Below are 13,265 nucleotides of genomic sequence, written 5' to 3'. Positions count from 1 at the left end.
CTGTGGTAAGCGTGCACTTCTTGCCAGAGCCCACGGCAATGAATGTGGCATGGTAATCACAGCTTTGGGAGAAGTGAAGTTTTGAAGAATACATAGTATGCAAGCTACAGTTAAACGGCATGGCTCAACAGGGCTGGAGAGACTGTTCAATTCTAGTTAAAATCAGTCTACACATTCACAGTTGTTACCAGATTCTGTACTCATTTACACTGTTGGAAACCTCAAAGTTATTATCAGGATTCGTTTTGAATTTACACCTTTGGGAACATAGCCCTTTGTTTTTTCAAATAAATGGGCGTAACATGACTTAAGATGTGTATGTAGGAACAACTGATGGATTGTGACCTCCTCCTTTTGGACAGGGGCAGACATAATTCTGCACTAGAAAAAGCCAGCTAGCATCTGCACTGACCGGTCAGATGAGCCAAAAATCTCTGCTCAAAACACCTCTTTGAGGGGAGTAGGTGGAAATCAGTGGGTCTGGTCCAGTCCTATGAGGATGGTGGCCCACACATAGCCATGAGGAAGACCCAACTCTTAGTCTCAATTCTGGTCAAAAGGAAGGGCCTCTTCCACAGGCACATGAAAACAGGCCAGTGTTGCTATACCAAGGTGTTTAATGGGAGCTTTTTTTTCCATTGTAAACTTCACATGAACGATTAAGGTAATAAGAGCCTACATAAAGAGAAACATGCTGCCCACTGGGCCTCTGAAAGGGGTAAGAAACAAAACAGCATATGCTTCTTTGCAACAGAAAATCTTTATTGGAATGATACCCAAAGGATCCAGACTTCTGTGCCTGTCCTCCCCCAAACCTACTGTGTATGCTGACGAGACATGACAAGGAACAGCTCTGGCTCAGCAAGCTGGGGCAGGCAGCCCTGAGCCCTTCACGTTACACTCAGTCTGCCTTCCTGTCCAAACAGCGGGTGTTAGGTCATCACAGGCCTGCTCATAGGAGGCGACAGGAAACCCAGACACCTCTGTGAGCAATGTCTGCAGATGTGGGCAGAGACCCAAGCTCGGGGGAACTGAGTTAGTGTTTGGTGCCTCAGGGGACCTGGTGAGAAGGGGAAGAGTGTACAGTGGCAGCAGACTGAATGGCACACATAGGACAGCAAGGAAAGTTGGGAAGCATCTTCCAAGTGGCAGATCACAGTAGGTTAAACCTGGAAGGAAGGAACAGTGGAGAGTGGTAGTGGGCTACCAACTACTGTCGTGGTCCCTGTTAGACTTGGCTGTGGTGTGGTCATAGAGGATGGCATCCAACTTAGCAGCATGATGAGAGAACAGAACAAACCCTTAACACATAACCAAGCAAGGCAGTTTGGGGAAGGGCTCATCTTCATCCTCCAGTCCTGGCAAGCCTTCAGATGCAGTATTTCCAAAAGCAGGCTGGGAAGGGATACAAGAGAAGGATGTTAGCATCCAAGGGACTTTTTCCAGCTTCCCACTCTAGCCCTGGAGTGGGTTTCAAAAGCCCCAAGTCTTGAGAGCGCTGGGGTGTGAGGCCAGCGTTGAGGTTCCCAGGCACATCTCAATAACCAGCTTTGACTTCATATGACACTTCTAGAAGGTGTTTCTTTTAGCTGCTTATAGTGTAAATAAGGGGTCTAAAAGTTGTTTCTGTGTTGTTTGATTTATAAGGGTTTGCTTTTCCTTTTGCTCTACTTCAGCAATATCAGGAATCAGCTGTTTCTTTCCTGTTTACTGGCCAGCAGTTTTGCTCCCTCAGCAGTGTATGCAGGGTTTTTCACCTGTGGCTGACTGGAAGAGCAGGATACTGACCTTGAGAGACCAGATCTGATCCTTACAGTTTTTTTAAAAACCCAGTCACTCTATCACTCTGCAGCTAACTGACCTCCAAACAACATTGATCTCTGTGAGATCTTCTAAGAAGACTAGATTAGGCAAGGATGCATGTTTTGGTGTTGGAAAAAATAGCTGTATCACCAGCATGCCCTGTTCTTTGAATCCTGAGTGAGTCTCCTAATGTCAAGTATGAGAAGAGATTTCTACCTCATTTTTGAAAGCAGGATCTTGGGAGAAAGCTTCTCCCAAGCAGTGCTTCTCTCAGCATTGCTCATGCTGAGACATGAGCTCCCCCCCAGACTGGAAGGATTTTAGATGAAGACAAAGATCCTCTGCTTTAATTTCTGGCAGAATCTGATTTAAACCTGGCAGAGGGGAGTAGTTTTATCTACCTTTGAACCTCCCAGACTGGTGGGGGCATGAATTAGATTAGTCAAATTAATGATAGCCTCCAGGGTTGCTCAGAAATTGCAGATCGTCTAAGGATCACCTAAGCACTTAAGCAAGCTTTGCATAGCGGGATTTTCTCTTGGCTGTCTGGCAGGTTGTCAGCTTACACAAGCACAGAGCATGTGGGGTAAGGGCAGAACTAGCTCTTTTGTTTTTAGGACAGATCTGTCATCAGTGACTTCTGGTCTATAGCTGCCACTGCTTTGTAGAGGAATCCACTGAAAGCCAGCATGAACAGCATTGGCCGTGTGCTTGTCAGGGGCAGCCTTGCAGCAGCATACACTCCTGAGTCACTGGATACAGACTGGACAAATCTTGGAGACCAACCGGGGGACCTGCCAGATCTTGGTTCCCTGCATCCTTTGTTGATTTCCACATCTTTTTTAGATGCTTTTCAGCAGCACAAACAAGTGCTCCTTCTTCCTCTGTAGGGAGACAGTGACCTTGGCAGAGGGGAATGCATGCAGTCCACATGCCTCATTATGCCTTCAGCACTAGCTTTGTGCCCAGAGCAAAGCGATGGGTACACTGCGGGGACATGTTCATAGAGAACTCACCCCCTCCAGGACAAGCACTTATTGCTCATATAACCCCATATTTGTCTCTGAAAAGAGGGATGTGACACTGACTGCCTCCAGCGAGGTCCTGGGTGTGCAGACCCAGTGTATCTGCCCTGAGAGCAGACAGAGCTGGGTACACAGTTTTCAGCAGCTGCCAAACCAGTCAGCCATTAACAAGAGAGGGCAAGGACTGCTAGAAAAGCTGCCAACCTGTTTTTCACTGTATATGGGGCATGTTCACTGTCGGTGTCTTTGCTGCAGAAAGGAAGCCCTGGAGATGAGAGCTGGTCAGGATGGCTGCAGGGTTCTAACCTAAAACCTACCACGTTTTTTGGGCTGGGATGCTGAGAGACTTTCCAAGGCATAGGCCACCTCTGACCCTTCCTCAGTTGAGAGCTGATCCTTCAACTTCTCCAGCTGTTTAAAAACAAACACAGCAGTAAACAAATGTCCCATCATAAGGAGCTCCACGGTATACTGGCAAGCACAGGGTGGCTCAGATACAGAAGGAACAGGCACCCTGGCTGACAGCATCACTGGGGTGGACAGGGTTTTCCCTGCAGCAGCACCATTCCAGGAGGATCTGCCTTTGGAGCACTCACACGTCCTCATGTCCTCCTCCATTAAGCTGCTTGTCTGGTGGCAGCAGTGCTGCGTTCAAAGTCTCTGCTCTTCCCCGCCACCCCAGGGTGCAAAACCATGTGGAGAGGAGGCAGTGTAGAAGGATATCGCACCACTAAGAGTCAAGTCAGTACTGGGGCAGGAGGTCTCCAGCCATCCACCCACTGCAGGAGAGAACATTGCTTCTCCATTGCTCTGGGCTGTCCCTGCCCTCCCTTCACCCCCAGCTCTTGCTAATGTCCCTTGTTTATAATGTGGAAAGTCCACAATATTTCTTGTCCATCAGTAGCTACAGGAACATCTACGGCCATGATCTAGACTTCTGTTCTGGCAGTATTGTTCCCAGGAAGCCAGAGCTTACTGTCCCTCAGCACTGGAGCGAGGGACTCGGGTAGGGTCTGGCAGTCTCTTGTCTGGCACATCACACTGTGTTTTTTCAGTCTGAAGTGAGAAGTACTAAGTGGAACCCAGCAGAACCTCCAGGACCCATGCCAACAGCTGAACCTGGCCTGAGAAAGTGTAAAAGGGCCTTCCACTGCTTGTGGGGTTTGGGCCACAGTGGGACCCACGTCAAGGTTGCTGCACACATTTCCCTATTCCTGGAAGCTCAGTGTAGGATGGGGCTTCCTCTTGCTATCTGTGTGTGTGTGCACTCTGCACAGTCCAGCAGGGCTCTGACCCTGGGTGGGGCCTCCCTTCCTAGTAAAGAACCCGAACAAAAATCAGTCTGGATTAGGTGTGCAATGGCTATCCCTCTAACTTCAACCCATCGTCAGATGCAGCCAGCTGATGCAATGCCTAGGAAAGCAGCAAGACCTCCCCTTCTCCCTCCCATTTCTTCCATGGAGATTTCCTTTGGTATCTATTTTTTTCCTGGCTTAGCCTTCACTGGCCTTTCACTGGTGGCAGAGGCAGGAGCTGCCTCAGCCTTCATTGCACTAGTCTGTAGCTTTGCTCTGTTTTTATCTTTTCCAGCTAGTGCAGCTTTTTAGCCCAAGTTCTGCTTTTCACTTTGTGTGATACATGCTTACATTATAGCAGCAGAATGAAGAGTAGCAGGATGTAAAGGTAGAAGACTAGGACATAAAGAAAATATGCACAGTTGTTTAGCTATTCATGCGAGAGTATGCAGATACGTGTCCGTGCATTTATTCCTCTCACCTGTTCAAGCTCTTCAAATTTCTTTGCCAGCTCCCAGTCTGCGAGAACAGAGAGAGTAACATCAGTATCTGCATTGCTTCCCAAAGGTCAAATCCAAAGCAGTTTCTTCATTTATCCTCTTCAGTAGTTGACAAAAAAAAAGACCTAATTATAATTTATCATTATCCTGATAGTGATCTCCAAAGCTATGGTAGCAGAAACAGTGACATAAAATCAGGCTTCCTCTGCTGAGTTCTATGAGACTTTACCCTAATTCTTCATTATGAGGGAGGCTGCTTTATTGTTCACCATGCTCTAGGGGTATTGGCCCAACAAGGTCATGTACTGTGTGATACCAACTCAGGTGAACCTCTTTGCTGCTCTTTAATTTTCAGCCTGATAACAGCAAATCCCTCACGCTGGCTTTGCTGTCACTGGCCTTTTATATGAACCTCCATTGCTTCCTTTAAGACTTGTTTACCCTCACATCCCCCATTCAGGCAGAAGTCAGAAGACACAGATTTAGCCTAGCAAACTTACTGCTTTGTACACGAAAAGTAACATAGCAGTGACTGCACGGGTTTTGCGCTTCTAAATGTTAGGAGAGCACAGGGGCCTGGGGACCAGCTTCATAGATCAGACATAGAGATCTCAAGGCTGAGCAGTACTGTGCTAGACTGTCAAAAAATGATGCAGAGGGGTGAATGAGCTTCCCTGAGATACCCCATCCAGGAGAAAGGGAAAGTTAGGTGCCTATCAACGGAATCTAAAACCACCAGCTGAACTGGGAAGGGCCTGGACTAACAATAGGGAAATCTGCAGGGAGGGATGGGGGATTTCAATCTCACTCCTCCTGAGGACTGAGGACTTATTCCAGATGCAAACTGATGTCACAGACAGTTGATTTTTTTTAATAAGCTGGATGAAACAACAGAAAACACAATATAAAAACGAGCTCAGTCAAAACCGATGACTGGACTACAGTAAGTTCTCCTGGGAAGGAAATGCAAAGTGATCAGCTGGTTTTAAGTGCCAGTTTGGGAAAAAAAATGCACTAAAATAAGCAGAAGAGCCAGGAAAGAGCTAAAGAATGTCTCCGCTGGGCCCCACAAGAAAGCCAAAAGGCAGCCCTGGAGCTGTCTCCTTTGTCTGCAGCAGGCATTGGTCTGCATCTCCAACGGGATTTAGGACATAATTCCCCCTGACTTCAGATAAGACCAGCACACAGACATATCGCCAGACTTGGGCTTTTTTTAAAAAAATGTTTGAAACTGAACAAGAGGGTGCCAAAAAAGAGCTTACTGCTTTCTCAGTTTCTCCTTTACTTCAACTGAAAAATCCTGAATATTTTCTGACAGATATTCATCCAACAGAAAAAGCAGCAGTCCCTAAGCAATTCCATTACATCAGGGCTTGGTTTGAGAGATGGGATGGGGATGGGGATGGGCTGGGAGTTAGGCGGTGAGGGCTCTGTTCCTGGCACTGCCAGCAATGACCTCAGGCAGATTCCTCTCAAGCAAGTTTTTACATATCCATAAGGTAGAGACAGCCAGGCCTGCATATCTACAAGTGAAAAGTGCCACTTAAGAGATTATTATTATTAATATTAATATTGTTGTTATTATACACATTTTTACCTCTTTCAGAGTTCCAAGTGCCTATATTGGCTCGACTTTCTGCAAACCGTAAGCTCGGCCAATGACTGCTATGAATAGAAAATGAACAGTGGTCGAAATTTGGAACAGATTATCTCAGGCAGGAGGAAGGAAGTTAATTTATGGATGAAGCCTTGAGAAACTGCCTGCTGTAAATCCTCTGTCTGTGCTCTGCTCAGAGATTCATTATATTCAATTGTCTGGCATAAAATGCAGCCTTTCCTCTAGGAGTAATAAGTGCAATAATCCATAAACCAATCATAAAAATGTTATTTCTTGAATGCATCCCCTTTGCAAGAAGAATGCCTTTGTTAGTATAAGGACTTGATTTATTTGTGTTTATTTGTCCCAGGATTGTTTAACCACTGCCTCACTGCATTAACAAGGGGCTGGGGAAAAGCACTGAGTGATTTTGACGAATGGATTTTCATAACAGCATTTTTGCTGGGCCCCGTTCTCAGCTGTCTTCACTGGGAAGGGCAGATTCTTGCCCTGGGACCACCACATACGGCCCAAACCCTCCCCTGGCTGTGGTGGCTGTGGGAATTACTGACCCCTGTAATCCATATAGTGCTTGTAGTGTCTGTGCGTAGTAGCATGGAAAGCCCAGGTTTCTCTGCAGCAGGTCTGAGTTAGGAGGCTGTTGCAACATGCGGGTGGCTTTAAATTTGGTGCCTGTTCACACAGCACAGACAGGAAAGGCCTCCACGTGGCTCATCTTTGGCCTCTCTGCTGTGTGGGAAAAGTCTGTTGTCTCAACCTCTTGCAGCAGGAGCAGGGGCTCAGGCTCAGACGGGAGCTCCCACCACTGTTGTCCCAACCTACACCTGACCCCAAGGGATCTCAGCAACATGCTCTCTGCAAAATCTTGATGCCGCTCCACTGCCCTATGTGCTCACAAGATACTGCTGGTTTTAGCAGGCAAGCAAGACACCGAGCTGTTTCTCAAAAGCACATGCAGCTGTATGGGGTGTGGGTTGGGGAGGTGACCCCCAAGGCTATCCCATGCCCCAGGTGCAGTACACAACGTCTCAGGGATAGCAGGGCCCCAGGGTCTCAGCAGTATTTCTTCTTGTTATTAGTTATGTACTCACACACTCCCTTGGCAGCTCAGTGTTGAGCGTCTGAGGATCTAGGATGCATGGGTTTGGGCAGCTTTACATCATAGTTCAAAAGCAGGTCCAAGACCCCCATGATGTAGAACACCTGACATTAATCACATGTAGGCACCATACTGTGTACTTCCACTTTCTGACCAGTCAGAATTTCTGAGGAACTGGAGGAGCAGGTTGCTTATATTCATGCAAACACAAATTCAAGAAGCTGAGATCTCCATTTCCCTTTGCTTACCAATATTTTCTGGTCTCTGCCATGCAAGCTTCTTATTAAGAAGGAGAGTCAGCAGGGTGTCCTCATGATTTGAGTCTCCTCTCTCCGGAAGCACTCGGTTCTCTGTAGCACATAAAACACACTTTTCTAATGACAAAAAGGATGGACCCTCCAGCCCCCAATATTAAAAGAAAATTAAGAAGGCTAAGAAGTGGAAGGAAAATGTCTCCTGTCAGCATTTTGTCACTGTGGAAGGAGCTTGGGGGAAGAGGAAGATGTGTGAGCACAGAATGTCCACACAGTGAGGGCTGTGCAGTGAAAGGGTGCAGGACGGGGGAGCCCGCCCTGCCAGCTCTGGGCTGCTGGCCAGTCTCTCTGCAGCCGCATCAGCATGGCTGGCTGCAGAGAGCTGGAGACACCACCTTGATTTAGACAGTCCTGACCTCTTCTCTAAGGCAGATATAGCAGATGCCTCTGCAAAGCCAGACAGCAACCCATGAGAGCCTCTCTTCTCAAAACTGCAGGTGCTCCCCCCTCACCCATCCATCTTCCCAGGGCTGATAGAGGTGAGAACTTGCTCCTCATGATGGCTGATGTGTGGGTACCATAGCTGAAAAGCCCTGCAGCCCTGTAGTCTATTCTTGCACTCACTCAGCCTTGGGGCTGCTTTATCTGATTGCCAGTGGCATTAAAGAATGTTTCCTGAACAGAGCCAAAGTGTGGAGAAGCTCAAAGAGAGCTGCTTTATCCCCGAGGAAGCCTCTTACAGTAGCTGTAGGCCATGCAGAATTTTTCTGTTTTCTGGAAAAAAGCCTCCCCAAGCTGTTGTCCTCAAGCAGTTTGGGCCTCTCTATAAGGACCCTTTTGGGAACTTTCTCAGTGGTTTAGCTTTAGTGGTTGTGGCTATGCCCTCAAATGAATGGTTGTGAAGCTCAAGGGTTCAGCAGAAACCAACAGACGTGGGGAATGGGACTAATCAGAGCTCTGAAGGCTCTGAGACCCTCCCAGCTCTTCTGAGCAGATTTCCGGGATCATCTGAAACTTGAATGTTTCATTCATTTTTGAGAATGATAGAATGGGAGCCAGACGTTACAGGGAGAATGACCATTCCCCAAAATCTTTGGTCTGAACACCTCTGCCGCACACCCAGACCCTGAAAAGCACTAGAAGATGCCTACAGTATACATGGAAAATGAAAAAAATGATGCAGTGATGCTCATTTTCTCTTCTTCCGGTATCTTTAGGATTTCTGCTCACTCCCTTCAAGGAATTAAGAAAGGAGAAAATGGTCTCGTATAGCCATCAGCCCTACATATCTGTGATGGCATGAGTGCAATTATTTTTGCTACGCATGAGACAAAACATTGTACCAGATGAGCCTCAAGGATGCTCAAGAGTATGTGGGAATTAGCTCCATTAGCCAAAGTCACATAAATCTGCAGAAGCAGAGGGACCCTGGCAAAGTGCTGCTCCACGTATTTGCCCAGACTCAACCCTGCCACATGCTGCGGCTGAAGCTGCTGGTCCTGATTGTGATCTCTAGAAATAAACCCGAGGGATGTAGCAGAGCTACACGCTGTGTAAAACTTGCAGTTAGCATGGAGTGCTATAAACCTCGTTCCTACGTCTGAAAGACAGTTATGATTTTAAAATAGCTACTTTTAGTCATTTGGGGGATTTGCTACAGAAAAAAACCACTATAAACACTCTAGTAAAAACTAAACAGAAGCAGTATTTAGATAGAGTGGCCTCAAGAATGTTTTGGTTGTCATTACAAAAATAAATAGGTGATATAACAGGAAAAGTAATATGAAATGTGATGTTATTTTCAAGCCTATATATAGCTGCTTTTTTTTTTTCTACTGCCAAGTCTCTTTAAGAAAGAAGATTAATGATTGACATTTCCCTGCGGAATAAGTTCAAGCTAAGATTAAATTAAATTATGGGAAAAGAACACATAAAGAAGTTTTGTGAATAAAAAAAGTTCAGCAGCACCCTACTACTGACATTTATGAGCTGTCAAATCTCATATGGTGCATACTGGAATTGCTACTCTTTGATATTTTAATGTTTTTTCCTTGGAAATTTTCTTTTGAGAAAAAAAGAGCTACCCTTACCAGTTTTCACCAGATCTGATATTTTTACTGATTAGCAGAATGTGTCATACGACCAGCTGCAGACCAGAAGGACAGCTTTAGCTCATGCTAATATGAACAAGTCTCTGGGTAGCCCATCTTAACTGATTGTTTAGTATAGCTCAGGGTTCATTTTATTTTCTTTCACAGATAAGCAAGTGTTGCATGGCCATGCCAAGCAGCAAAGCAGAGCAAAAAGATACCCACCTACCTGTGTCATCTATCTGTATTCCAGCTTACCTTGTAGTAAAAAAGGCTCTCCATGTGTAGATGGGACATACACAGTCATGGTCAAGATGGTTAGCACTCCAAGGGACAGCTGGATAGACCACATCTTCTCCATGTTCCCACCACCCAAAAGCATTCTTCCTTCAGGCACGGTGGAGGACTTCAATGCAACCCAGTGCCAGATGAGCTCACTTTTAAGAGGCAGTGGATGTGCCGTGATTGCAAATGGCCTTTGGAGGAGGGGAGAAAAATATCTCTTGAGATATAATTCAACCTGTCAATATGATTCACTCCTTTGGGAGTGGACAGAACAACCCAGTAACAGACGTCAGATGGAACCTGTTCAATATATCTCATATCAGACTGATCTGATGAATTCTGATGTTCCCACCGGCATGCACTGTCCACGCACGTCAATATACATTCCATACATAGATATATAAAAAATATTTTTTTAGGGCTGCTGCTTTAATGGAGTTCAGACATGAGGACTCCCACATTAGCAAGGAAGATTTGTCTAACGTACAAGTTGCCGCATGTCACCAGTTTGGACAGAATCAGGTTAATGGGTTTTTGTAATTTATCATCTCACTTCCTAGTGCCTATATTAATTAATGTGAGATATAATGAGTGCTGAAGTGGTGGAAATCGGGGGGGGAGAGTTCTTTTCATTTAACTGATTGGAGGATGTTCAGTGTTTCTTGCTCACTGTGATTTACGTCTTTGTCAACGGGAAAGGCATCACACCCTATTTTGGGATTGTGTCTGAGTGGGGGAGTGCAAATTTGGCAACAGATATGGAATACATCAAAGATGGGCAACTGTCTTCAGTTTTTTCTTGGGGAAAAAAAGAAGTGGAAGGTCAGGTGCTGGTTCTGGCTGCACAGCCATATTTTATTAGTTTAGAGCAAAATATTGAGGCAGACTGCATATATTCCATGCCTTCTCAGGTCATGACTACATCTTGGTTTGGCTTCTATTTGCTGCCTGTCCATCACTATTGATCAGGGACCTGCTAGTAATTTTCTATTACAACCTTACCAAGAAAAATGTTGTAATAGTAACAGCTCTAAACTTTGTTCTTCACTTCTGCTTCTTCTGCAGGACTGAATCATCTGTACTACACTTTGGCCAAGCTCTGACTTGTACATACTCCTAGTGACTCACCTCGTGTGCTTTTTTTACACCACATCATGCCAGATTACCCAACATAGCTTCATCTGATGGTACCTACACTTCATCTTAACTAAATGACAATACCATTTCCATGTTTGGGCTTTTGGCTTCTGGACCCCTGCTCTCCCTACAACTTGCTGTTTACCTTGGATAGCTGTAGGATGACTAGCCTTTTATTATCCCTTTTAATATTTACTTTTTACTAAAAACTGGGGGGGGGAGAGGCTCAGGGTTTTTTTGTAAGAAATGCCTTTGAAAATGAATGTGATGCTTCCATTAAGGAATACTTCTCTACCGAGGAAATACTCCAGAATCTTCCCTGCAGATAAAATATGTACAAATAAACCAAACATGTCTTTTCTCTCACTCTTGTGAACCAGTGATCAACCAGCTGAAGTACTCCCCTTTCCTTCTTCACAAAGTTCTGTTTGGACACCTGTGTCCTAGGCCACATTCTGCCAGCCACCTCTGTCTCCCTAAGCTGCTGGTTGCAGTCTGATCAGTAGTGACCAGCCCCCTTGAAGCAGAGGCCATAATTTGATGAGCACCACCTTGCACAGGAGTCCAGGGTGGACAATAGTTGCTCTGACTCAAAACCATATTCTTAGGAGAAGACCAAGTCTGGTTTTACTTGGTGTTAAAGGTCTTTCCAGGTCCCTACTAGACTGTCCTGAGACCTCCTGTGAAATTGGGTTTGCCTAGATAGAGATGGTGGTTTTCCCTGTCTCATCTAAGTCTATGCAGAATCCATAGATCTCAGAATGTTTTTTCCTACCCTTGGCTGTGAGGCATCATGGGCTATTGGCAAGGTCTTTCAGGAAGATGAGCTATTCCCTGGGATTTCCTCTTTCACTGTGTACAAACTTCAGTTCAGGGTCACTGCTACAGTTCAGCCCTGAAAGCAACTAACATATACAGCGTGCCAGTCCTTTCTAGTGAGGGCTGTAGTGAAGGTGAAGGTGAAGGACTGACATTCTACATTTACATACTAGAAGGGAGATTACTGGATGCCGTGAGCAGGTGGGTGGAGAGATGCCTGACAGCTGCTGCCAGACGCTAGTGGACTTTTTGCATTTGTTGCCATTATGAGAGGATTGATTTGAAGTGTTGGGCTTCTGTAAGACTCCTACTGGAAGATTCCTTTCCTTTAGCCCAGCTACCTGGGTGTTGGAAATACTATAGAATTTTATTGTTCTTACATATTTTATTCTTCACAGAAAAAACTACATAATATCCATATTCTCCCCATTACTTCACTCAGCACTTGTGTCTAGAGCTCAGAGACAGCGAGAACATGAAGATGGGAGCTTCACCTCTACCTCCCGTGGTCCTAGTCTGTCTAAGCCTCTTCATGTAGAAGTTTCTCTTTTCATGAAGCTATGCAGACTTCAGGTAATCAAACACAATCAAACTGGAAAATTTACACGGGCGGACAAACCCAACAAATCCAAAGGGCAGGAATGGAGAATACTTGGCAGCTGAGATGCCACTAAACTCAGCTGTGCCAGCTCTGAGAGGGAGAGAGATGAGTACATGTGTCAGGGCCCTGAGGGTGTTAACAGTCCTGAGCAGCCTCAGGTGGGACCTCCACCCGCCCTCTCTTCCCATAGGCTGAGAAGCCCCATTTCAGCTCAGCCCTGGACCACTTCTGTTTCTGCTTGAGCTATGTTGGAGGAATGCTTCTCTGCAGCTCAGTTATATCTTTGTCTGCCCATGGCCCCTACTGTCTGGACCTAGACCTGCAGGTTGACTTCCTTCCTTGACCTCAGACATATTCCATCAGTGTAGACCTGTCTGGTGTTCAGAGGGCTGTGTTTGACTCTGGTTAGTACCATCAGGCCTGATTCTGACTAGTGGATTGGCTCACAGCTTGACCCTGGATCTGCCCCATCATCATGGGCTTCCCTGATCATTGGGACTCTTGACTGAATCTGACTGCTGTCTCTGGGTCTGCCCTGCTTGCACCCCTTGGGATAGGTCCCTGTCCTGCTGGCAGCATCACTACATTTGGCTCCCTGTTCCCTAGGAAGCAGCTGGCCCTTGCTGCTCTTGGACATCATCTTCCTCAAAATGTTCAGCTTCTTTCTGTGCAGACACTCCTCTCTCTGCCAGGTAGACTAGTAGATCTTGGAGCAGTGAAGGCTTTCAGGTGTGTTGTA

General features: G+C 46.0%; 1 protein-coding gene across 1 annotated transcript; it reads right to left on the bottom strand.

Moving 5' to 3' along the window:
- Positions 1 to 747: 747 nt before the first annotated feature.
- On the bottom strand, positions 748 to 10,093 carry UTS2B (urotensin 2B). The gene is made up of 5 exons (XM_075098320.1): positions 9,943 to 10,093; positions 7,589 to 7,690; positions 4,605 to 4,642; positions 3,146 to 3,239; positions 748 to 1,395 (listed from the first exon to the last, which is right to left on the bottom strand). Exons 1-5 carry the CDS (start codon positions 10,064 to 10,066, stop codon positions 1,370 to 1,372), a joined length of 384 nt encoding a protein of 127 aa, XP_074954421.1. The 5' UTR covers positions 10,067 to 10,093; the 3' UTR covers positions 748 to 1,369.
- Between the last annotated feature and the right edge of the window lie 3,172 nt (positions 10,094 to 13,265).

Source organism: Phalacrocorax aristotelis, chromosome 7 (genome assembly GCF_949628215.1).
Source record: "Phalacrocorax aristotelis chromosome 7, bGulAri2.1, whole genome shotgun sequence".
In the NCBI taxonomy this organism is placed as follows: domain Eukaryota; kingdom Metazoa; phylum Chordata; class Aves; order Suliformes; family Phalacrocoracidae; genus Phalacrocorax; species Phalacrocorax aristotelis.
Note: the sequence above shows the minus strand (reverse complement) of the source record. Positions and strands in the feature narration are given on the sequence as shown.